Below are 27,085 nucleotides of genomic sequence, written 5' to 3' on the forward strand. Positions count from 1 at the left end.
TATCTCTGTAGATTATTATTATTGTGGTGTCTCACCTAGAGAGAATATCTAGGTAGATTATTATTATTGTGGTGTCTCACCTAGAGAGAATATCTCTGTAGATTATTATTATTGTGGTGTCTCACCTAGAGAGAATATCTAGGTAGATTATTATTATTGTGGTGTCTCACCTAGAGAGAATATCTCTGTAGATTATTATTATTGTGGTGTCTCACCTAGAGAGAATATCTAGGTAGATTATTATTTATTAACAATGACTGTTACATGCATGTGCTGTCATCATTTTCAACATTTGTGGATTCCAGACTCCTCCTTTCTCTCTCGGTGTGTTTCTGATATAGATCTATCAGGTGACAAATAAACTGTCCTTAGAAAATATAAATATATGTGTCCTCGCAGTATCCTTAATTCAGTGATTCAAAATCCAGTTGAACATATGTTATGATTTTTGTAGGTGTAGTTGAACTACAGGGTTCAGTTTATTTGTTAGACAATCCAGAGGCTATTTAAACTAGTTAAAGTTATTAAAGACAAAGTGATAGGTGCTATACACCAGTAAAATAGACACTCCTGAAGTAAACTTAGAAAAACATATTACTTGGTAAGTATTACATCAGAACCCAAATCTGCCTTGTCATTACATTTAAAGTCAGACTTACTTAAACCATACAAACTCCTTTATTGGAGGGGGAGGGACATTAGGCACCAACTGCAAAATATACCATTAATGTTAGTGCTAGTGTTACTCCATTGCCTTTCAAATGTTTGCTGTCAGTGTCATTGCTGATGATCTACTGTTTTGAAGCGAAGGTTAAATGATGTTTTGACATTTTTGTCAACATGCATAAAGAAGCTAGCTTTGTTGTCTACATACAGGTAGCTATTCCACTGCCCTACTGACATTTCAGCTGAGCATGTGACCTTTTTAGGAATGAAACCACTTCCCAGCCAGTTCTTTCTACACATTCAGTCTGTTTACTTGAAAGCATATTTTTCTAATACAGTCATATAAGAGGAATTTTTCTTTTTTCACAAAGGGTTCAGATTCTCTATGACGTTAGAAGCTAGAACGTACTTTTCATTTCGTGTAGAATTGTAAAAGGTTTTATGTTTCTCCAATGCTTTTGACGGAGGTTTACATCTCTGCTGATGTTATGCCTGGATGCTAGGAGTTGGTTTTGAGGTTTTCCTGTTAAGCTATGCCAGGGCTATACTTCTACAGAAAGATATAAATGTACCAAAGTGATGATGCTGTAACATTAGTAGCATTGTTTTAGTACCTGTTATAAGAGAAATTCATTCATTACATCAAGTTATGATGATTGTTATATGTATTAATTGTATATATAAGAACAATACAACTATAGAACAGTCACATATCTTTGATGTGCAATTAATTCTATCTGAAGTGTGTTGGGAAAGCATGTCCATTTTGGCAAGAAATTATTTTTTCTGCCATGCTTTTTTGCATTTCTTCCTTGTCATTGCCAAACGATATGAAGGGAATTTGTTTTTCTTTGTCAGTTTTAGTCTTAAAGGTATCACATATAGATAATAGAATATCATTTCATTTTTGAAAAATTGTAAGCAAAATGAAAAAATTACAGTAGAAAAATTGTAGCCAACTAACAGATAAAGGACTGACAGTAGAAAAATTGTAGCCAACTAACAGATAAAGGACTTTGACAGTAGAAAAATTGTAGCCAACTAACAGATAAAGGACTTTAGCCAACTAACAGATAAAGGACTTTAAAGACCATTTGGCTTGTTGTATTGATTGTGAATATGTGTAAGTTTAAATTGGTTACAATTTTGGACTGAAGAACCTGTTAGTACATGCTTTGGACAATGTTCTTTATATGTAAGGTCTAGAGTTCATGGCTTGGTTGTTGAGCTAGGTATATATAGATATATGATTGCATGTTACAGGCATATTAACAATTGTCATGATTGTTACTCATGTAATATCCTTCCGGTTGGCTAGTACACTGAAAAATCAAGCATAAGGTTACACACAGTTTCAGGTGAAAAAGTGTGGTAAACGTTCTGGAAATTCATTTGCGTGGCTGTATAGTTCTATATATATTTTATGTCTGGATGAAATACATGTATGTCAAATATCTGAGTAAAACAATGTGATGTTTCTTTGAAAAGAATTGATTACATGTCATTTTTTTCATTTAATTCTTTTAGTTATAACTTGTTCACTGATAATTTATGTTATAAATGATAAACTTGATTTGAGAATATTTACCGTACAGATAAGAACATTATATTAGGATATATATGATATATATCTTAATAATGCATGTTACGCTGATCTATACGGACAAAGTGCACTGGTCACCACTTATAAGTCCTACCAAAAACATGCTGACTTATACATATGTATATATTTTATATTTGATGACCGTTCAACCAGAAGTCTGATGACAAGATTACAAATTTCCAATTACAACCTCATTACGTCAGCTTCAATGATTTAAATGGTATGATATGCTGTTTATGAAACACACTATTGCATGTTTTAAGGTAGAAAATTGATATGGTATGTATATGGAAATATTCCCATTACCAAACATGTATAAGGAATTAACATTGACACCTGTTTCTGGTAGTACAGCTGCAGCATATATTAGAGACAGCCATCGCTACTTTAATTCTGAAATCCATTTAGAGCTAAATTAATTACGGTGTCAACTTAATTTGTAACCCTGGGAAGTTAAACCAGTCAGGGCACTTTAAAATAATTTTGGCCTGGATTAAGGAGATATAGAATGATGTACGAATGTGAATCCTCCTGCAAATATTATTGTCAAAGAACAGTAATAAGTTCTGATAAATTGTTTATATACAATAAATATTATTTAGGCCTGCTGGAGAAATTTTAACAATTCTGATAAATGATTAAATGTATGATATTTCTGATGTATAATGAAATTCAGAATTAAAGATAATTTTGAATCGCTCATTATCTTGATTACCGCTTCCAATAGATTTTTAAAACCAACACAAATAATGTACTGATGTTATATATCATATGTTATTGTGAACATTATTCTAGATATCTGATCGGATCAATTTTATTGATTCTTATGGGAAGTCTTTCCAACATCAAATCTTTTGTCAAGACAGCAATCAAGAACTTCTGAGCAACCATACTTAATTTTATAGGTCAGTGGTTGTATGGTAATCAATAAATCAGTGATTTAAGTATCCATGATGATGGCTTTTCCATACATTGATAAATAATGGTACATGCAGGTAGACGAAAAATCTTGCATCCAGAAAACATCTTGCAGTGTTCCAAGTTAAAGATGTGTTTAAACCTGCATTGTCATTGTTTGAAAGATTTTAAATCCCACTAGATACTGGTAAAATTTCCTTTGCCATTTCTGCATGAGAATTAATCAATCATTTCTCGTTTATCTTGTGATCGATAATAATTCAACAAAATTTTAAAGCTCATGTTTTTTGTAACTTTTGAAAAATAACTAACTCGAGCTGAATAAATTCAATATACAATGACCACTCGTTGTGTAACCTCTATTTATACAAAACATTCTCACAAGTTGTCTGCATTGTAACATTGATAAAGACAGAAACTAGAGCCAGAATTGTAATGACACAAGTGTCCACTCGAAGAATCATTGGTTAGTGGGTGGTAACTTACCACTAAAGAAATTAATATGCTGAGGTATGTTGCTGACCAGTTGTATGCTGGACTACTGACCACTAAGGAAATTACTACGCTAGGGTATGTTGTTGCTGACCAGTTGTATGCTGGACTACTGACCACTAAGGAAATTACTACACTGGGGTATGTTGCTGACCAGTTGTATGCTGGACTACTGACCACTAAGGAAATTACTACACTAGGGTATGTTGTTGCTGACCAGTTGTATGCTGGACTACTGACCACTAAGGAAATTACTACACTGGGGTATGTTGCTGACCAGTTGTATGCTGGACAGCTGACCACTCAGGAAATTAATACGCTAGGGTATGTTGGAGGCCAATTGTATGCTGGAAGGCTGTTTCATTGTCTTCCTTTGTGTTTGAGTTCATTGGATGTGTGCTACATGGAGCTAGGATCATTGTACAACCGACCGGTCATTGCTATTGGGTATCACCATTATTGATCAGATTCAATTCAAACCTCTTCTTGATGACTTATCAGTCATTCTCTGTATTTAGGTAGGTGTCTTTTGTCTTATAGAAATAATCTTCTTTACATGCAATTTTATCCTGTTGAAAATAAGATATGAATTACAAAGATTGTTATGTGGAAAAGATAGCACGTAAAGATGAATGAATTAATATTGTGATAATACAAATTACAGTTGAGTGATAGAGGTCAAGACAGAAAATAACAGTAAAACTGTAAGTAAAGAGATGTAAATAGAAGTGAAAGGTGAAGGTCAGGATAGTAAGGAATGAGTTATCAAACATCGTTAAAAGAATTCAGAATGACACTTTCCATAAGGATACTGCATGGATATGTGATACTGGGTAAAACAGAGGTAGTATCCTGGCTCTACATCATAAATACTTTCAAGTTCCCTTTCACATTTTTTTCCTGTTTCTTTGGATGCTATCAAGTTAACATGAAGATCTTTATCTTTTGTCTGGCAGGAAAGATTGTGGATTTTTCACAGTTATGAGCAGGATTGATTAGTGCCAAATGGTCCTGGGTTTTCAGAGCAATTTAACCCCTGTCAGAACCTCAATCATTTCATACAGGAAAACATGGACTGGTTTTGATGGGGGTAATCATTTAATTCATATTAAAAATTTGTTGGAAATTTAATTTCTTTATGTGTTAATTAGTACATGTAATATGAAATGTGGAAAGAGATTTTATGGTACGTGTTTTAAACAGATGAGTATTTGACTAGTTGTCCTTTTGATGCTTGACGCCACTAATTAGATATCCTTAGAAATGTGGAGGACTGGAAATCATCAAAACTAAGCCAGTCTGGCATGTAGACTGACCTCTCTGCCACTGACCAGTGGCCTTAGAGGCACTTACAGCCAGACCTATATAGATGTACAGATTACCTTCAGATATATCAGGACAGCAATGTGGTCATTGAGAGGTATTCTAACTATGGATGTGAGGCTGGAATATGGCAGAGGAACAGGTTTACTATAAATACAAACATGGACTTTTGTGGTTTTCCTGAAGTCAGTTCTTCCCGTTGTGCCCCTCCAATAAACATGTGCAAGTCCTTTTTATGTGGTGTTATTAGCATGAACTTGCCTTTTTTAATGCTTATTTCCATGATGTTTTTCAGATATTAGCTGGCATTTACTACTCCGAATTAGGCACCTGATCTTACTTCGACTGACTGGTCGATCCTTTTCTTCTCAAACAGGTCTGAGAGCAACAGAGCTGTTTTCATCTTAGTAGTTGTTGATCTACAAGTTACTGTATTTATTCTGCAGTAGGCCCAGGCACCAAAACCTATCTCTTACAGTAACATATATGGATGGGCTTATTACCAGGCATGGGCTTATTGTCAGAAATAAATATGGTAGGTTACTTTTAGACTAATTTTGATTGCCATACATTATTTATAAAGACTGTTGAATGATTTTTTTGTAGATTCTGAAGATTATGTTTAAGGGTGTTTCAAATTCGTGACACCCTTGTTTCATATCATATCATTTATTTACCGAGTTGAGCCCACCTGTCTTGTATCATAGAGAGAGAGTAAGATGTGGCCTTGATAAAATTACTTCTCTGTTTTGATTCATATGCCATAAATAAACCTCAAGAATTATTCATAATTTTCATTTAAGAATTTAATATTACTAATGAAATATCATGAACATGTAAAGATTGGTTACTTATCACATGAACTAAATAGTTATGTGGAATTGCTTTCAAACTTGTTTATCTAAATAAAAAAAAATCACTTGTATCAATTTCAAAGAATTTCTTACCTATGAAACATGTGAAGCCATTATTTACATTAAGTTTTCCCTGCCTAGTGTGTCTGGTGGTATATATCAGACTAGTAGTTTTATTATTCCCTGTGGCTAAGTAAGGGATGGCTTACTCCGAAAACCAAGGCTACCATGCCAGAAAGTTTGCTTGATTTGTAATTGTCATAAAAAAACCCTATCATCATCTTAATATACTGATAGAATGTTCACACTGGCAGCATAGTATAGTATCCTGAACACTTCTAATGTCCTGTGGAGATAATGCATGTGCTTTAATACAACTGCTTTAATGAAAACTAAACTGCGATACAGTGACAGATATCATAGACACGTTGATGTGCTGAAAATCTGGAAATGCACTGAAGGTGTTATTTGTTGCTTGATTCATTTTGCCTGCAAAATCTAGGCCTATATTTCTGGACCAGACGTTTTAGTCCTGTGGGACCAAGTAACTATGTTTTGCGATCGCAGCTCATGTTCTTTGGTGTGTGATATGGATCCATCAGATTTTTGTGCCTAATGGCGATTATGGTGGCCTAAGGGAGCTGTGAATCTGGCTTGATAACTTCTCTCACATTGCCTAAGATCACTCCATACAGAATCCTAGAGGTCCTTGATGCTGTTCTTTTGATGGTTCATTTTCATACATAGTCCTAAGGTCCTTGATGCTCTGCAGTGGCTGGTTCTGCTCTGAAATCTCTGAATTGATGTCGCTAAAGCTGCTATGCCTCAAATAGGTCCACTAAAATACAGAATTGATGTCTTCAGACTCTTTCTTTGATTTAAACACAAAATTCTGAAAAATTATTGCTAGTTGTGGTCATGTTGCTGTTCCATAGTTAGAAACTGTACTAAGCTCAGGGCTTTACACCCTATTTGTGGTCTTGTTGCTGCTCCATAGTTAGAAACTGTACTAAGCAGTGGGCTTTACACCCTAGTTGTGGTCTTGTTGCTGCTTCATAGTTAGAAACTGTACTAAGCTCAGGGCTTTACACCCTATTTGTGGTCTTGCTGCTGTTCCATAGTTAGAAACTGTACTAAGCTCAGGGCTTTACATTCTTGACTCTGTACCACAAATAGTCCCACATGGTTGGTTGTTCTCAGACGATAGAGCTTCTTCCTGGCTCATTTTATAGTGTCATTTGGCTGAATCATGTCATAACCTGGACATAATATCCCACCTAGTGACATTTCACTGACAATTGGCTATCAGTAGGCCCATTGGTTTCTATTATCAACTTATCTGAAGCTGACTGTAAGGCAGAGAACTTAAGTACAGTTTCATACACTTCCAAAGACTTTGTCTGAGGAAGGGGACAGAACCTGTAACCTTCTTTATGTGGGAGTTCATATGCAATTTTCATATGGATCTAGACTTTTGTTTCTATACACTGTCTTTATGTCTCAAAATGTGGTCTTAGGATAATCTCCAGGTTTTGTTGACGAGGATTGGTCTTCAGGTACTCTCAAGTCTGTTGATCAGAATTGGTCTTAAGATAATTTCAAGACTGTACATCAGTGTTAGTATCAAGATAATCTCAATACTCTGTATTTTAGAGTTAGTCTTAGAAAATCTCAACACTGTGTTTCTATGTGTAATAGTTATGATACTCACTAGAATCTGATGGTCATGGTCAGTCTTATGATGGTTAGGAACCCAGTACTAGTCTGAAGGCTATGATCAGTATATAACTTCGCTTTCTATTGTCCTAGTCAGTTATAATGAAAATCGTCTTTCAATATAATATATTCTAAAAATAAACATTATTATTGAATGACATCTGTGAAAGTCGTTACTGTTTATTTTTTTCTGTATTGATCAGCATGGTCAATCTGATGTTTCCTGAATTTCGTTTTTACTGAGATGACATTTAAGAAATGGAAATTGTTTTGTTGTGAATGGTAATTAGATCCGGTACATTTTCAATGATAATCCCAGTATGGTTGAGTTAATCTTTTGATGCAGATTACTCAATAGCTGCTTGTTTGCTTTAAATGCTTCTTCTGTATTGATATCTACATATTTGATGTCGCCGCCAGGCAACATGGTTGATAAATCATTGAAGACATCAAGACAATTTTTACACAAATTTGAATGTTCATTTGTTTATGATAGATAATTGAAAGCCTCATATATGGCATGTAGCACATCTTTTCATTTTAGCGGTTGCTTTGTTCTTTTAACCAAACACACATCTAAAGATCACTTTTGAATAATTATCAGAACAAAGATTTTCAAACATGTTCAATAAGTGTCACATGCTTATCCAAGATGTCTTCCCCTTTCAATATGACGACCAGATATGCAAGATCTCAATGTGAGGTACATAGTTCAGACATTTAGATAAATGTCTGCATTGGCCATTAAATCTATTTTACTTGAATAATAACTCTTTAAGTATAAAATAAATCATTTTATTTTCTTTGTTGTCCATGGAGAATGGTGGGAAGGACTTACCTGGGTGCACAGGTGTTCGATACCTGAATGAACTACGTGACCCTTGAGTGGCCTGGTCGTGGTACACATGGTATCTGTTGTAGACAGAGCACCATTAAAGGGGTGGTAGGCTATCTGAGGGAGCAGATAATGACAGACCTAAATATAACTGGATTCCAGATTTTATTGTACTGCTGTACAAATTGACACTAGATGAAAAAAAAAATGAAACAGATAGGTGAAAAAAAGTATGAGGGAAAAAAAATTGTATATCTGACAGGTCGCCTTTAGAAGGCTTTTATCAGTATTGTAGGATGTCAGTGTGTAGTCAATCAATATCTCTTGTTTGATTTATTGTGAGATGGCAAATTTTCTGCTGCTGTCTGCTGACTGGAGGTGTTGAGCTGGCTATCATAGCTACAACAGGCCCTGTACACGTCTGCTTACAGCAGCACTTGGACCATTGCAATGCATCAGTTTGTTTAGAACATATCAACTTTGTGTTATAAACTAATTACATACATTGTTGCCTTCCACATATATGTGTGTAACCTTTGTTAGTGTCAGTCTCTAGGACACAGTACATCGCAATAAGGTGTGGGCAGGGTATGGCAGTCTCTAGGACAGTACATCACACTAAGGTATGAACAGGGTATGGCAGTCTCTAGGACAGTACATCACACTAAGGTATGAACAGGGTATGGCGGTCTCTAGGACAGTACATCACACTAAGGTATGAACAGGGTATGGCAGTCTCTAGGACAGTACATCACACTAAGGTATGAACAGGGTATGGCGGTCTCTAGGATACTACATCTCACTAAGGTATGAACAGGGTATGGCAGTCTCTAGGACAGTACATCACACTAAGGTATGAACAGGGTATGGCGGTCTCTAGGACAGTACATCACACTAAGGTATGAACAGGGTATGGCGGTCTCTAGGACAGTACATCACACTAAGGTATGAACAGGGTATGGCATTCTCTGGGATAGTATGTCACTGTAAAATATATGGACAGTGTAAGATGGTGTGTGAGCCGTGTACATCACTGTGAAGTATGCATGATGTATAACGGTCTTTGAGACAGTACATCACACTAAGGTATTGGCAGTGCATGACATTCTCTGAGATAGTACGTCACTGTAAACTATATGGACAGTGTAAGACAGTCTGAGAAAGTAGAATATGGACAGTGTATTCGTTACCATGTCACACATTGATAATGACGACACAACTCACACTAGATTAACATGGTCATTTTGTGTAGTGTTACCTGGTTTCAAATTGATAAGAACATGATTTTCAAGGCATATTTCCAGGGACAGTGATGATGACATAATGAATAGGCTGCACAACAATTTACAATTTGTTACTTTTAAATATGCGAGTCAAAATAATCAAACACGAGTCTGTTTTAGGGACAAGGGTATTTCAACCCTTGTGTAAGGGATTTGCTGCTGCATAACAGTTGAGATATCCATGTTCACTGGACAAACTCATGTAAAATTCTATTATTCCATAACACACATCTTCATGTGAAACAATCAAACCTTCAGACTTGTTCAGTGAGGAGTCCAGTTTTAAACAGAATCTGTGATATATCTTGATTACATCTGAAAATATCGGCTTACTTCAAAGTTCTCGAGAAAAATGAACAAAGTTTAATGTATAAGAAAAGCAAGTAATAATAAATTTTAATATGATCTGATCATTAGCAGAGAAATGAGATTTTAACTATGGATTAAAACTCAAAATCGTGAGGCTGAAGCTTATTGTTTGTGTTCAGGGATTTATTTACAACTGGTATGTGCCATGTTAACTTCACAATTCAATATAATGGTATCTCATCTACATGTTTAAAATCTGCCTCCCTAGACTCTGAAAGTGTCACTGTAGTTCAACTGCAACAATAATATCCTTTCTGTTCTCTCAAATATCGATGTGTCTTGGAATTGTATACATTAATATTGGTTTTCACATCTTTCCACTTGCAGTACAGTATTGTAATCTTTGTTTTAGGGTTGATTCTATGTTTTACAACGAGTCTATGTCTATAGTTGTTTCCCTATTACTATCAATTATGACAAATTACTCTATATGAGAAGCTTTATGAAAAGACGGTGTTGTAGATTTGCTGAGCTGCTAATTCCAGTGGGATATTTATAGCGATGTGGCCATGCTTTCATTTCCAGGTCACCCTTAGTGCAGCTGACGACTTACTGGGTCAGCGTTGGGTTACAGTTACCAGTATATGTTATGGATTGGCGTATTACCTGTGTAGGGATATGATTTTTAGTGTGTGTAATAAGTTATTATGCTGTGGATATGTTGCAAGACTGCTGTCTGTGATCGACAGACACTTACTCATGTCTCCGATGGTAGGAAGCTTAGGTAAGTGTCATCTGTGCTTCAAACGTAAAGTATGTGGCCAGTGACATCAGTCACTACACTACTCTTATACTACACTGATACTACATAGGCACATGTCTTACAGGTGTATCTAAGCGAAGCGTTCTCTATGATACAGGTATTAAAAGCACATATAACACTATTATAATGTAAAAATGTTTACATCAAACTTTACATAATTCAGAACTGATGACGATGAACTACGAGATACTTAATATCATGAAAACTCACAAAACAACTGATGCTGGGAATACAGGAAAGTGAGATCTGTATGATTTAATCTTAAACATGGGACGACAAAGAAGTATAGGACATGTTATACCATTTCTGGGATAGAGCCTCTTTTGACCACTAACAGCTGTATTGTTAGTCACTAATCACACATAAAGGTACTCAAGTGTGGGCTAATCAGGATCCACAGCACTCCTATACAGAGGATTACAGATTAAAAAGTAATCAAGACCAGCAGCATTTAGAGGTCCTAACCAGCCTTACCCCACTTCCTGCATTCCTTGCCATGCCTTTGTTGGAGGGCTTTATTGAAAATCCATCCAGGATAAAGATCATGAATAAATAAAATGTCAGTAAAGGTGTATTTATACAATAGTTAATGGAAAAGAAATAAATTCCTTTGTGGAAAGTATTGTGGAGGGGCTGTTGATATAGTCAGTAAAATTATCTATGTTCTTTTCTATCTTCTAGACTTTTTATCAGATTTTTACGAAGAGAATTTCTTAAATACATAGGAGTATATGCAGCCATGCATCTAAGAGAAAGACTTCGACAACTTAGGCCATTTTTGACTAGAACAAATTGTGCGACCATTTATTCCTCATGTAGCTTGGACTGTCATCCTTGTAGCATCGTGACTGTTGGTGCCATCACAGGCTGTGGTTTAAGATGAAAGGCCCACTATGGGATAAGGAGTCATTTTTGGTGTTTCACGGTCAATGTATGGTGCTCTTTATCAGAAACAATTTACATCAAAGAGACGAGAGTAAAACTCAGAAATTTTTTCTGGATCTCTTTGTAGAGCTGTTGATCAATGCTCTGTAATCATAAATATTTGATTATCGGTTATGGTTTCATAATTTGTAATATGATCATGATAATTAAGTTCTATGCAATAAAACATTATTGAATGTGTGATTGTTTGTCTGTAGTGTAAAGGTGAAACTTGTTGCTAAGATTGTCATCATCGTAATTCAGTGTCAGACTTTTGCAGGTCGCTATTATGAATTTTTATAATGTCAATCATCTGTCTCGTCATGCAAAATGTACACCATATATTGACTAAACATCAGAATGGTGGTCATGTTATCGGCCATTCATATACATATCAGTGATTAGATCTTGAAAATTATGCAATTAAAAATGTGTTATATTACTGTTATTATAGAATGTACTGTATTGAACTGTTATAGTTCTTAATGCTTATTCATCTTATTTGTTGAAGTACTTACACAGCTTGTGTGAAAGGGAACATGCCCAGGTTTAGTGTGGGTAAAATATAGTAATATATTGACTCTTGTAGCCTATCTGAACTTCTGGGTTGAAACAGAATAATGAGAGTTACACATGTTGACAGGCCTTCCCAGCAAAAGGGCATTAGCTTACCCAACTTACACAGGAAGTTCAAACATCTGGCTGAAGTGTTAAAACGACCCCTTAGAGTAGAAGTGTGAAATTGTATCCCACAACATATTGTAAGGCTTGTATTTACTCCTCTAATATCAAGATTAGTGTATCTATATGGATGTGGGGAGAACCAGGCCTGTGGTGGTCAGACTGACTAGGTAAGGGAAGAGAGGGGCCTGTGGTGGTCAGACTGACTAGGTAAGGGAAGAGAGGGGCCTGTGGTGGTCAGACTGACTAGGTAAGGGAAGAGAGGGGTCTGTGGTGGTCAGACTGACTAGGTAAGGGAAGAGAGAGGCCTGTGGTGGTCAGACTGACTTGGTAAGGGAAGAGAGGGGTCTGTGGTGGTCAGACTGACTAGGTAAGGGAAGAGAGGGGTCTGTGAGGATCAGACAAACTATAGGTGAGGGAAGAGATTGGTCTGTGAGGATCAGAAATAATATAGGTGAGGGAAGAGATTGGTCTGTGAGGATCAGAAATAATATAGGTGAGGGAAGAGATTGGCCTATGAGGATCAGACGTACTAGAGGTGAGGAAAGAGATTGGTCTGTGAGGATCAGAAATGATACAGGTGAGGAAAGAGATTGGTCTGTGAGGATCAGAAATAATATAGGTGAGGAAAAAGATTGGTCTGTGAGGATCAGAAATACTATAGGTGAAGGAAGAGATGGACTTGCATAGGTATGGGCCTAAGATTACTGGGATTCATCTGAGAAAAATCTGTACACTATTTATTTTTAAGTTGTGGGGATGAACAAAAATTGACTCCACCTGTATGTCTCTGAGTGTTTGATTGAATGCTTTTTTAATTAACAAGGTAGGTAGAGGTCTTGAGATTATAGGTTTTCACCTGACAGTTTGTACTGTATATATAGAGCATTTGTTTCTGTAGTTGATGTCAGGCAGCAACGAGACAAGCTGTCAGCAGGAATTAAGATGAAGAAATTCACTTTGATATAATTCTCAACTGAAAGATGAAATGCCTAAAGCATCTGCTCTATCTTTTGATAACATTGAGGCATTCTTTCTGGGTGTCCATTCTCTTCACTATTCAGAAGCTTAAGGACTTCTGGGGTTAATTCTGATAAAGATCTTTGATAAAAACCAGCACGGAATGTTTTAGCTATTATGTTACTTGAGACTTTCTACAGCTTTTTGTGTTTCAGATTCAAGGTCATTTGAGATCAATATTACATTTTAGATCCATTGTTGAATATATCTCATCACAGCTCTGAAACCTTTCAGTATAGGCTAACGGAGATGTAATCAGGGTTGAAAACCGACTGCTGTACAACACATGTTCATTAGGTATACTGCATGCGTTATGTATAATGTAATGAACAAAATAAGTGACAACATTATAAGAAAGTACAGGGATTCATATAGTTTATAATATCAGGAGTAAAGTAGAGGGATTCATATAGTTTATAATATCAGGAACAAAGGACAGGGATTCATATAGTTTATAATATCAGGAACAAAGGACAGGGATTCATATAGTTTATAATATCAGGAACAAAGGACAGGGATTCATATAGTTTATAATATCAGGAACAAAGGACAGGGATTCATATAGTTTGTAATATCAGGAGTAAAGTAGAGGGATTCATATAGTTTATAATATCAGGAGCAAAATAGAGAGATTCATATAGTTTACAATATCAGGAGTAAAGTAGAGAGATTCATATAGTTTATAATATCAGGAACAAAGGACAGGGATTCATATAGTTTATAATATCAGGAGTAAAGTAGAGAGATTCATATAGTTTACAATATCAGGAGTAAAGTGGAGGGATTCATATAGTTTACAATATCAGGAACAAAGAACAGGGATTCATATAGTTTATAATATCAGGAACAAAGGACAGGGATTCATATAGTTTATAATATCAGGAGTAAAGTAGAGGGATTCATATAGTTTACAATATCAGGAACAAAGGACAGGGATTCATATAGTTTATAATATCAGGAACAAAGGACAGGTATTCATATAGTTTATAATATCAGGAGTAAAGTAGAGGGATTCATATAGTTTACAATATCAGGAGTAAAGTAGAGAGATTCATATAGTTTCTAATATCAGGAGTAAAGTAGAGGGATTCATATAGTTTACAATATCAGGAGTAAAGTAGAGAGATTCATATAGTTTCTAATATCAGGAGTAAAGTAGAGGGATTCATATAGTTAATAATATCAGGAACAAAGGACAGGAATTCATATAGTTTATAATATCAGGAGTAAAGTAGAGAGATTCATATAGTTTACAATATCAGGAGTAAAGTAGAGGGATTCATATAGTTTACAATATCAGGAACAAAGGACAGGGATTCATATAGTTTATAATATCAGGAACAAAGGACAGGGATTCATATAGTTTATAATATCAGGAACAAAGGACAGGAATTCATATAGTTTATAATATCAGGAGTAAAGTAGAGAGATTCATATAGTTTCTAATATCAGGAGTAAAGTAGAGGGATTCATATAGTTTACAATATCAGGAGTAAAGTAGAGGGATTCATATAGTTTACAACATCAGGAACAAAGGACAGGGATTCATATAGTTTACAATATCAGGAACAAAGGACAGGGATTCATATAGTTTACAATATCAGGAACAAAGGACAGGGATTCATATAGTTTATAATATCAGGAGCAAAGGACAGGGATTCATATAGTTAATAATATCAGGAACAAAGGACAGGAATTCATATAGTTTATAATATCAGGAGTAAAGTAGAGAGATTCATATAGTTTCTAATATCAGGAGTAAAGTAGAGGGATTCATATAGTTTACAATATCAGGAGTAAAGTAGAGGGATTCATATAGTTTACAACATCAGGAACAAAGGACAGGGATTCATATAGTTTACAATATCAGGAACAAAGGACAGGGATTCATATAGTTTATAATATCAGGAACAAAGGACAGGGATTGATATAGTTTATAATATCAGGAACAAAGGACAGGGATTCATATAGTTTATAATATCAGGAACAAAGGACAGGAATTCATATAGTTTATAATATCAGGAACAAAGGACAGGAATTCATATAGTTTATAATATCAGGAACAAAGGACAGGGATTGATATAGTTTATAATATCAGGAACAAAGGACAGGGATTGATATAGTTTATAATATCAAGAGTTAAGTAGAGGGATTTACCATATCTTCGGGGTTATAAGCCACACCAGTCTATAAGCTGCAGGGCCAGTTTTTTTTAGATTTGATTCACGTATAAATCGCACTGGATTATAAGTCACACCCTTTCTTATAAAGTGGTAATCATTACATTGACCAAAGTTGGTTGATATAACAGACAACAGAGGCCAATTTATGAACATTGTCAGTGAAACATTTGATTAGGATTGCAAATATTTTATGCACAGATAATAAATCAGGAGAATGTAGAGGGGTCACGTATATATCAGGGGTAAAGAAGTATTCATATAGTTTATGGTATCTGGAGAAAAAATAGGCAGTGACATAGTTCATAGTGAGGAGACAGTAATGGAAATACACTTTTAGAAATATTCAGGTGTACTGTTAGAAATGTTCATGTAGGGGTCCATGTCATATAGATGGAGCTAGTGAAGCCACTACAACAATGGCATGATGGTGACACCGTCTTGTAGAGGTAAGGTAGTCACTTCAAACAGTGGTGTAACGGTGACAGTGACCTATAGAGGGAGCTGATGTAGCCACCACAGCAGGTGGGAGGGTGATGTGAGACTGTCCTGTAGAGGGAGCTGTTGTAGCCACTACAACAGGAGGGAGGGTGATGTGAGACTGTCCTGTATAGGGTGCTGGTGTAGCCACTACAACAGGAGGGAGGGTGATGTGAGACTGTCCTGTAGAAGGAGCTGGTGTTGCCACTACAACAGATGGAAAGGTGTGAAGGGAAGACTGTCCTATAGAGGGAGCTGGTGTAGCTACTACAACAGGTGGTAGGGTGTGAAGGGGAGACTGTCCTGTAGAGGGAGCTGGTGCAGCCACTACAACAGATGGAAAGGTGTGAAGGGAAGACTGTCCTGTAGAGGGAGCTGGTGTTGCCACTACAACAGATGGAAAGGTGTGAAGGGAAGACTGTCCTATAGAGGGAGCTGGTGTAGCCACTACAACAGGTGGGAGGGTGTGAAGGGGGGACTGACCTGTAGAGGGAGCTGGTGTAGCCACTACAACAGGTGGGAGGGTGTGAAGGGGGACTGTCCTGTTGAGGGAGCTGGTGTCAGTACAGTAGTGTTTATGTTGGGGCCACACTGTGTCAGTACAGTAGTGTTTATGTTGGGGCCACACTGTGTCAGTACAGTAGTGTTTATGTTGGGGCCACACTGTGTCAGTACAGTAGTGTTTAAACTTTGACCACACTGTGTCAGTACAGTAGTGTTTATGTTGGGACTACTCTGTGTCAGTACAGTAGTGTTTAAACTTTGACCACACTGTGTCAGTACAGTAGTGTTTATGTTGGGGCCACACTGTGTCAGTACAGTAGTGTTTATGTTGGGGCCACACTGTGTCAGTACAGTAGTGTTTATGTTGGGGCCACACTGTGTCAGTACAGTAGTGTTTATGTTGGGGCCACACTGTGTCAGTACAGTAGTGTTTATGTTGGGGCCACACTGTGTCAGTACAGTAGTGTTTAAACTTTGACCATACTGTGTCAGTACAGTAGTGTTTATGTTGGGGCCACACTGTGTCAGTACAGTAGTGTTTATGTTGGGGCTAAACTGTGTCAGTACAGTAGTGTTTAAACTTTGACCACACTGTGTCAGTACAGTAGTGTTTATGTTGGGGCCACACTGTGTCAGTACAGTAGTGTTTATGTTGGGGCCACACTGTGTCAGTACAGTAGTGTTTATGTTGGGGCCACACTGTGTCAGTACAGTAGTGTTTAAACTTTGACCATACTGTGTCAGTACAGTAGTGTTTATGTTGGGGCCACACTGTGTCAGTACAGTAGTGTTTATGTTGGGGCCACACTGTGTCAGTACAGTAGTGTTTAAACTTTGACCATACTGTTGTGTCATTGTTGCAATCTGTATTCCCTTACCATGCTTTCTGCGGGCTATGGAAAACATGGCAACCACTGGGGATTGCTTTTATTCAATGTTTCTTTCTCCCAAGATTTTATGTTAATTTGAACATTTATGTAATTGTTATTAGTCTAAAAGCATCAGATGATCATTGCATTTTGTGGGCCCTCATCATGGACGGAGAGACACATCAACCCACACGGGAGTATGGGAAGTGTGCCTCTACAATATGGTGCAAAATAGTCTGAAATGGGTTTGAGGGCCGGCTTTTATATAAGAGAGCCACACCTTCAGTTGTAACCACAGGGAAAGTTTATGCATTAGATAAATGCATTTTGGAAGAAGAGTATTTACACAATTTGCATAGATTACATTAAGAATAATGTCTGCCAGTATGACATTTAAAAGCATGGTCTGCTGTTTCTATGGGTATTAAATGAAACATCAGAAATTCTGCCATCAAAGAGATCTTACTTTATTTGTTAGTTTCTGTAAAATATAAAGTAAAATGTTGTAATGGAAAAAAAAATTTACCTTAGAGCTAGGTTTTCAGGTTACTTTTTAAAAGTCATTTGTACATGAAGCAGCCATTTATGCTGTATGGAAAAGTGTAGTTCCCTAGATATTTCCTAATAATTATTCTATTTTGTTTACAATGACTTTGGAATATTTAACAGATATGGGATTTTTTCAACATTTTTTTTTGCTATGCCTTGTCAATTTCCACAAGATTAGCCAACGACTACATGAGTCATATCCCTCTGGCTTGCTCTAAGTACTTAGCAAAATACGTTCTCATGCAATTATAAATGGCTTCATTTCATGCTCTGTGATAAAGGGTTGTGTTTTAGTACTTCATGCAGGGAACAGTTGGTGAGAGTTTTTCTTCGCGAAATCTGAGATAATAACTTGATATTCCTATTATACTGAGATTTTGTGTGGTCTGAGCTCAGGCTTTTTTGCTGAAATGGATTTGACCATGATATGCATACAAAAAAAATCTATTGTTGCTGAATTTACATACAACAATAAGGTATGGCTGCCACCTAATGACTTCTTTAAAGGTAGTCATAAAATGGTCTGCTGTACCTCGGGCCAGACGACAGTGTCAAACCAGATCTGGATTTCACTGAATTAATTTTACATTTGTTTAGATGTCATACTGATCAGCTTTTTTCATGTTGATTTATTAATGCTACTCATAACAGTAAACCTCAGCAGAAAATAATGGATGTTTGTTCATAGAATGTTTGTCTGTTTGTTCATAGAATGTTTGTCTGTTGTTTGTTCATGGAAGGTTTGTCTGTTGTTTGTTCATGGAAGGTTTGTCTGTTGTTTGTTCATGGAATGTTTGTCTGTTGTTTGTTCATGGAAGGTTTGTCTGTTGTTTGTTTGTAGAATGTTTTTCTGTTAAGCTGTGGAACATGAATTACTTTTATTTCTTATAGAACATTAGACTGTTGTTTATAGAACATTAGACTGTTGTTTATAGAACATTAGACTGTTGTTTATAGAACATTTGACTGTTGTTTATAGAACATTAGACTGTTGTTTACAGAACATTAGACTGTTGTTTATAGAACATTAGATTGTTGTTTATAGAACATTAGACTGTTGTTTATAGAACATTAGACTGTTGTTTACAGAACATTAGACTGTTGTTTATAGAACATGAGATTGTTGTTTATAGAACATTTGACTGTTGTTTACAGAACATTAGACTGTTGTTTACAGAACATTAGACTGTTGTTTATAGAACATTAGATTGTTGTTTATAGAACATTAGACTGTTGTTTATAGAACATGAGACTGTTGTTTATAGAACATTTGACTGTTGTTTATAGAACATTAGACTGTTGTTTATAGAACATTAGACTGTTGTTTATAGAACATTTGACTGTTGTTTATAGAACTTTAGATTGTTGTTTATAGAACATTAGACTGTTGTTTACAGAACATTAGACTGTTGTTTATAGAACATTATGCTGTTGTTTACAGAACTTTAGACTGTTGTTTACAGAACATTAGACTTGTTTATAGAACATTATGCTGTTGTTTATAGAACATTAGACTGTTGTTTATAGAACATTAGACTGTTGTTTATAGAACATTTGACTGTTGTTTATAGAACATTAGATTGTTGTTTATAGAACATTATGCTGTTGTTTATAGAACACTAGACTGTTGTTTATAGAACATTAGACTGTTGTTTGGTTGTGGAATGTTTATTCATGAAATGTATGAGTATCGTTGGTCACAAAATCTTTGACATAGTTGCTTTGTGTTGGAATGGTGAAAGTATTGTAGTTCTGAATTCAGATTGCTGAAAGTATTAAAAGTTGTGCCAGCTGTTCTTTCCTGTAAAGACTTGTATTTCATCAAATCCCTTGCCTATACTGTGCTCTACAGGATTAGGGAAACACCTACCCAGAAGTAAAATATTACCAAAAGGAGAGAGGGGGGCTAATTTTTTTTTAATTTGAAAAATGTGATTTGATTTTCTGTTTGCACACAGCATAAGACTTGAATAACCTATCTAAAAAAAAACACCAAAAAAAAAAAAAGTTAAACCAACCCCATGACTATGTGAATTGAGAGTGTTTGAAGTATTAGGTTTATATCTGGGTGGCCAATCGACAGTAGACCTTATGACACACTTGACATGAGTGACACACTTTCTAGGTGGCCCTCCACAGGGTTTGGCCTGTGATTAATCAGTACTGTTGATGTGTTATGTACTTTGATAAACATTTCTAGCATCAAAAACCCCAGGCCTGATATGTCACCCAATACATCATCATGACTTCTCACATTTAGTCTTTTAATGTTCTCTTTAAAAATGTTTAAATATTTTCTAATCATTCTCACCTTAATAATGTGATACAATTAAAGATTTGGTTTGTTTGATCAATGTTTTTTTTCCCCCCAAATTTATTTAAAATATAGTTGGATATTATCATGCTAAATTGTACAATTTGATTATAGTGGAGGCTTTGCGACTCCTGAAATAAATGCGAAAGACATATAATTTGTAGTTAACCATGCGGGAATGCTTCTTTTCTGTTCAATAAGATTTGGGCTTCATGCATCTTGTTCGGTGAATTGGAGGAATTGAAATTCACTGAGCTGTTATGCTGGTGAGACCTGCACATTTGTTCAGCTGAGATTTCTGCATGTGTCATGGCTCTCTGGGCATTTTGTTGCACCTGGAGAAGGAAATATCCAAACCAAACCAGTGCTTTGCAAAAGTGCCTTGTCTTTCTGTCTTTGTGCACGTTCCCCTGAAATGCGATTACTGCAGCAAGTTATAAAGGGACCAGGCAAATAGTTGTAGATAGGGGTCTGGCGGCAAGGTGCTCAGTTTGTTTTAATTTTATCTTCTGAGGGGTATTTAAGGAGGCACATAGGAAGTATATTGGACCAGCTGTTCCGGTAATGTATGTGCACATGTTTTAAGGTAATGCAAGCATGTACAACTGTCATTACCGTAAAGCTTCTAGTAAATCTTATGCTTTATTATTGGTTTAATGAAGCAGATAAATATCACATACTGATGGATTATAAACTCTTAACTTATACTGATGGATTTCGATAGATTATGTGAAATCATTAAATTTATTTTGAACACTCATCAAATCTTTCTCCAATAAGGTACAGAAATACATTGTGTTATCTTTTCAAATCCATTTTAGTAACAGAAAACTAAATGGAAAAGGTTATAATTATGAGGTAGTACAGGTTGTTTTATAAGGGTTGTAACCAAGCATTGCTTGTAAACTTTGAAGTCTCCTCACAACAGTAGTGGCCTCACACAATAGTACCGGCCTCACAACAGTAGTGGCCTCACACAACAGTAGTGGCCTCACAACCATCAGTAGCAGCCTCACAACAGTAGTGGCCTCACAACCATCAGTAGTGGCCTCACAACCATCAGCAGTGGCTTTACAACCATCAGTAGTGGCCTCACAACCATCAGTAGTGGCCTCACAACCATCGGTAGCGGCCTCACAACCATCAGCAGTGGCTTTACAACCATCAGTAGTGGCCTCACAACCATCAGTAGTGGCCTCACAACCATCGGTAGCGGCCTCACAACCATCAGTAGCGGCCTCACAACTGTAGCGGCCTCACAACTGTAGTGGCAGTTGAGACTGTTTATGACTTATAGACGTATGATTATATTTATAACAAATTTTATTGCATTTTGATGTAAAGTGGACGATTTTACAGCGGACTTTTATCATGAATTATTCAGGATGACTTGCGCCTCAATTGGAGTGTTTTGGAGTGTGATGGTGCTGTCACATGTGTGAGATGATAGGGCATAGGCAGCATCTTTTTCTGATGTGTCTGCAGCAGCCCCTAACACCCTATTATAGTCGACACACTCCATACCCCAGATGATAATTTCATTGACAGGCCTTTCTCTGTACACTCAATCATATAGTCAGCTACAGGGAATTTTTACAGACAGCTTAAATCTATTTTGATCAGAGTATTTTCATTTCACTGCTATCAACTTCAGATGTTTATAGCTGTAAAGGTGATTTTATGTAAAATCTAGAAAAATGACAGAATAAGTATACATGGTGGACAATTTGAAATTCAAAGGAAGGGACAGCATGTGATATTCTACCAAATTAAGAATGTCACATAGACCTTGTTCATATTCATACAATATCTTCAGATTTTGGTGGACATTAATTAGCATCAAATGGACAATCATCACTTCTCATCATTTTTTAAATAAAAAAGTTTGTGTACGAAGTATTTTACAAACCCTTCAACAGTTTTTTTAGGATTTTCATTTTCACACATAATATCATGAAATCAAATTCTGTAGTTGATTAAAATTTGATGGTCATAGGTCAATATCAAGGGGTCAAAAGTAAATACTTGACCCATTTTGAAATAAAAAGATTAGGGAGTGGAGTGTTTATAAACCTGCAGTGTTACATTCATACATGTATGATTATATAAAGATGAATCTCTAGAGCTACTTTCAATCTGGCTGGCTTTCAATCTGACATCTGATGAAAAAGTGCACTAAGTGTGGAGTATTTCTGCCGATTTCTGCTCTTTCATGATAATGTGTCATTACGTAATGGAAAACTCATTGAGGTATACTAGCAATGTGATTAACATGTAGAGGAACAGAGCCTGATTGGATGGTGTGGACACGTACATTGTGACAAGCATGCAAGCTTCTCTTCATCATTTAATCTGTAATCTAAAGATGAACAATCTTTACATTTCATTTGCAATTGCTGTGAATATGAATTTCATGCTTAAGGGTTATATGCGACTCTCAAGCATCTCATGGCTGTACAACACAAGTCTGAGGGTGATAAAATGTGGTTGTTTTTCTATATTTTTCATTTCTGAATTAGAGAACAGCCTCTTCATTTCCAGAAACATTTCCTGATTTAATAAGCAAGTGTAGATCACAAGTATTTCAAGCTTCACAAAATTCAAGACCAAATGAATCACATGATATTCTGGACAGTGTTTTATGATGGTTAAGGGGACAGTACATGGTTATGGGAACAGTTTTTGACAAAATTTCTAGCACTGTGTTTTATTATGTAAATACAACATTCACATTCATTATTCAATGAGCAGTGAGAGTGCCTACTGCCCTTACCAACAAATGTATCACAGCTGAGACAGGTATGTTTAACGTTATGACATGTTATAGACTAGCTATCAATCCTTGTATTTGTTTTCCCAACAGAGACTGTAAGGATGAAGAGCAGGAGACACCGCAGTGCACTTTCCCCTGTGTGGACCTGTTCTCCGACAAGAATGGAGTATCCAGGTAGTCTTATTCATTAAACATCACTATAGCAATGACTTTCGTAAAAAATTTCTCAATGACTTGTTGTAATTTGAAAATTAACTTAATAAGAAAGCTTCCTCTTCAGCTAGCATAGAATTGTCTAGTATCAGGTATGTAGCTTCTGAAAGAATAAAGAACTAGTAAGTTTGTTTATATATAAACTACCTTGACCTGCATTTCATTATTACAGGTAACAAATGTGGGAAAAGAATTTCATGGCCTTGCATTCTCATTTCATATTGTTAAAATAATTGACCTTGATTGATCTGTTAAGGTAACAGGGTTGAAATATGAGATCAATTGATTGGCTTCTTCTTGTGAAGAATTAATTATAAGAGGCCCAAAGTCATTTCATTGTTTCAGCTTGTCACTGCTGTCATGTAGCAGAACTATGATTAAGGCAGCCTTGAAAAATCCTTGAATTTGTTGTCAGTCTTGAAACAAATGTTTTTTGTTTGTTTTTGTTTTTATCAACTTGCAGTTTTTAAAAGCCTTTGAGTGGTTAAATATTTAAAAAAAAAAAAAAAAGAATTCTAAGATATTTTCTAAAGCATTTGAATATTAAATGTGTCAATGAATTTAAGTATTGGGCAAGTGGCTTGGACCCTTAGGCTTCATTGTTTCATGATCTTTAGAAAGATTTTCATATTAAATTAAGATTTTTATAGTTAGATGGCCATGTTCTCTGCTGATTGAGATTCCAGACGCATATTTAGTCATCATCTGTTAACGTCTACCAATCAATCCAAATCTGCCTTTAGCATAAAACATATTACATAATATTTAATGATTGTAAATTGGAAAATATAATGATAGCTTATCAGAACGGCTGGAAAGCTAGGGATGTTGTGTGTAGTATACTTGGTATCTAGGGATGTTGTAAGTTACTGGCGAGCTAAGTAATGTTGTGTGTTACTAGGGAGTTAGGTAATTAAATGCATTGTCCATCACTGTGTGCTGCACGTCATCCGTAAACTTTTCCTTAAAAACACTACTCCTGCATAAGGCCGAGGTGGATTTCAACCAAATTTGGTCAGAAATATCATTCGGGGTGGGGAATTATTAGTTACATTCAGAAACTTGAATCCACCCATTGGGACCTGGGGATGGGGCCCCAAAAGGGCAGTTAGACAACACTTTGCCCCAAATGCTACCCTTCCTGAATACTTACATGGATTTAATTCAGATTTTGTCTGAAGCATCAGTAAGGTGGGCAATTAATTCTTAAACTCATAAGTTGAATCAACCCCGAGGGACTTAGGGGAGGGCCCCAAATGGGGAAGCTAGTCAATATTTTGCTGCAGAATGCTACTCTTCCTTAGTACCTCAATGGATTTGAAATCAGATGATTTGTGAGACCACTATCCATTGATGGTCAGATGATCATTAAAGGCTGTGGTCTCTTGTTTTGTATGTTACTGTGTAGCTAGGTAATGTATGTTACTGTGTAGCTAGGTAATGTATGTTACTGTGTAGCTAGGTAATGTATGTCACTGTGTAGCTAGGTAATGTATGTCACTGTGTAGCTATGTAATGTATGTTACTGTGTAGCTATGTAATGTATGTTACTGTGTAGCTATGTAATGTATGTTACTGTGTAGCTAGGCAATGTATGTTACTTGGTAGCTAGGTAATGTATGTTACTGTGTAGCTAGGTAATGTATGTTACTGTGTAGCTAGGTAATGTATGTTACTGTGTAGCTAGGTAATGTATGTTACTGTGTAGATAGGTAATGTAAGTTACTGTGTAGCTAGGCAATGTATGTTACTGTGTAGCTATGTAATGTATGTTACTGTGTAGCTAGGTCATGTATGTTACTGTATAGCTAGGTAATTTATGTCACTGTGTAGCTAGGTAATGTATGTTACTGTGTAGCTAGGTAATGTGTGTTACTGTATAGCTAGGTAATGTATGTTACTGTGTAGCTAGGTAATGTGTGTTGCTGTGTAGCTAGGTAATGTATGTTACTGAGTAGCTAGGTAATGTGTGTTACTGTGTAGCTAGGTAATTTATGTCACTGTATAGCTAGGTAATGTATGTTACTGTGTAGCTAGGTAATGTGTGTTGCTGTGTAGCTAGGTAATGTATGTTACTGAGTAGCTAGGTAATGTGTGTTACTGGGTAGCTAGGTAATGTTGTGTGTTAATGGGTAGCTAGATAATGTTGTGTGTTAATGGGTAGCTTGGTAATGTTGTGTGTTACTTGGTAGCTAGGTAATGTATTTTACTGTGTAGCTAGGTAATGTTGTGTGTTACTTGGTAGCTAGGTAATGTATGTTACTGTGTAGCTAGGTAATGTTGTGTGTTAATGGGTAGCTAGGTAATGTTGTGTGTTACTTGGTAGCTAGGTAATGTTGTGTGTTACTTGGTAGCTAGGTAATGTATGTTACTGTGTAGCTAGGTAATGTTGTGTGTTAATGGGTAGCTAGGTAATGTTGTGTGTTACTTGGTAGCTAGGTAATGTATGTTACTGTGTAGCTAGGTAATGTTGTGTGTTAATGGGTTGCTGGGGATACTTTACGTTGTTAACATGGAATGCTTTATTGACAGAACTCATTCCACTGACTACCATGACTTCCAGGTGACTGCCTCTTATTAAGCTATGTCAGCAGTTCCCTGCAATAGGTTGTGGCCGGATACCACAAAGATTATTGCCTGTAATCAGTACATTGCCTTACAGTGATTTTATGAAACAAAGATGTAATGAACAGTATGTATTTAAACAGCATTACCTTAATAGATTACTATTAAATCTATTGTGTAATATGTCAACAGTGTGATGGGATATTGACCACATCTAGGTCACTAGGTCAGTGGTATACATAGAACTGTGCTGGTACTGATATCCTAGTGACAACCCTAGATCAGCTCACATGTAACATCTGGTTGTCAGGGACCTTGTGTGCACCCATGGGATTTGTATATATTGAAGGTTATGCTTTATGTACCAATACATCAGCACATGATTAAAAGATTACAGTCAGATTCAGTTCCTGTTTCCTTACTTACAAAAGTTTATATACAAGCTGATACATGATGAGATTAATGTTCTGATTACAAGTTTCCAGTTTTTCTAACTTTTCCTTGGTTTGGTAATGTTGTTATGTAGGATATCCATGGTTATACCCATCATTAGACAGACAACATAATGTACACATGTCAGCAAATTTTTCTAGTATAGAAACTTTGTTGTATTACAGACATTATCAGAAAATATAGAACTAAAAACTATTACAACGACTGCAGTATCCATCCGTCATCAATTTTTCCTTTTGAAAACTTCTAGTTTTGTATAGCTTTAGGAGTTTGTCTCAGTCTGATATCAGCCTTATCTAGACCAAAAAGTCTGATATTGACCATTCCTGGTCTAAAAGTCTGATATTGACCATTCCTGGACTAAAAGTCTGATATTGACCATTCCTGGACTAAAAGTCTGATATTGACCATTCCTGGACTAAAAGTCTGATATTGACCATTCCTGGACTAAAAGTCTGATATTGACCATTCCTGGACTAAAAGTCTGATATTGACCATTCCTGGACTAAGAGTCTGATATTGACCATTCCTTGACTAAAAGTCTGATATTGACCATTCCTGGACTAGGGTCTGATATTGATCATTCCTGGACTAAAAGTCTGATATTTACCATTCCTGGACTAAGAGTCTGATATTGACCATTCCTGGACTAAAAGTCTGATATTGACCATTCCTGGACTAAAAGTCTGATATTTACCATTCCTGGACTAAAAGTCTGATATTGACCATTCCTGGACT

At 36.1% G+C, this 27,085-nt stretch overlaps 1 protein-coding gene across 1 annotated transcript in view; it reads left to right on the plus strand.

Moving 5' to 3' along the window:
* LOC132565183 (zinc finger protein aebp2-like) overlaps positions 1 to 27,085 on the plus strand; it is a 64,576-nt gene that overhangs the window by 24,177 nt on the left and 13,314 nt on the right. The window contains exon 2 of the mRNA XM_060229813.1: positions 23,207 to 23,290. Coding sequence (XP_060085796.1) covers positions 23,207 to 23,290 — 84 coding nt within the window. The remainder of the gene's footprint in view (positions 1 to 23,206; positions 23,291 to 27,085) is intronic.

Source organism: Ylistrum balloti, unplaced genomic scaffold (assembly GCF_031769215.1).
Source record: "Ylistrum balloti isolate Yb309-2 unplaced genomic scaffold, AGI_CSIRO_Ybal_v1 Utg369700, whole genome shotgun sequence".
Classification (NCBI taxonomy): domain Eukaryota; kingdom Metazoa; phylum Mollusca; class Bivalvia; order Pectinida; family Pectinidae; genus Ylistrum; species Ylistrum balloti.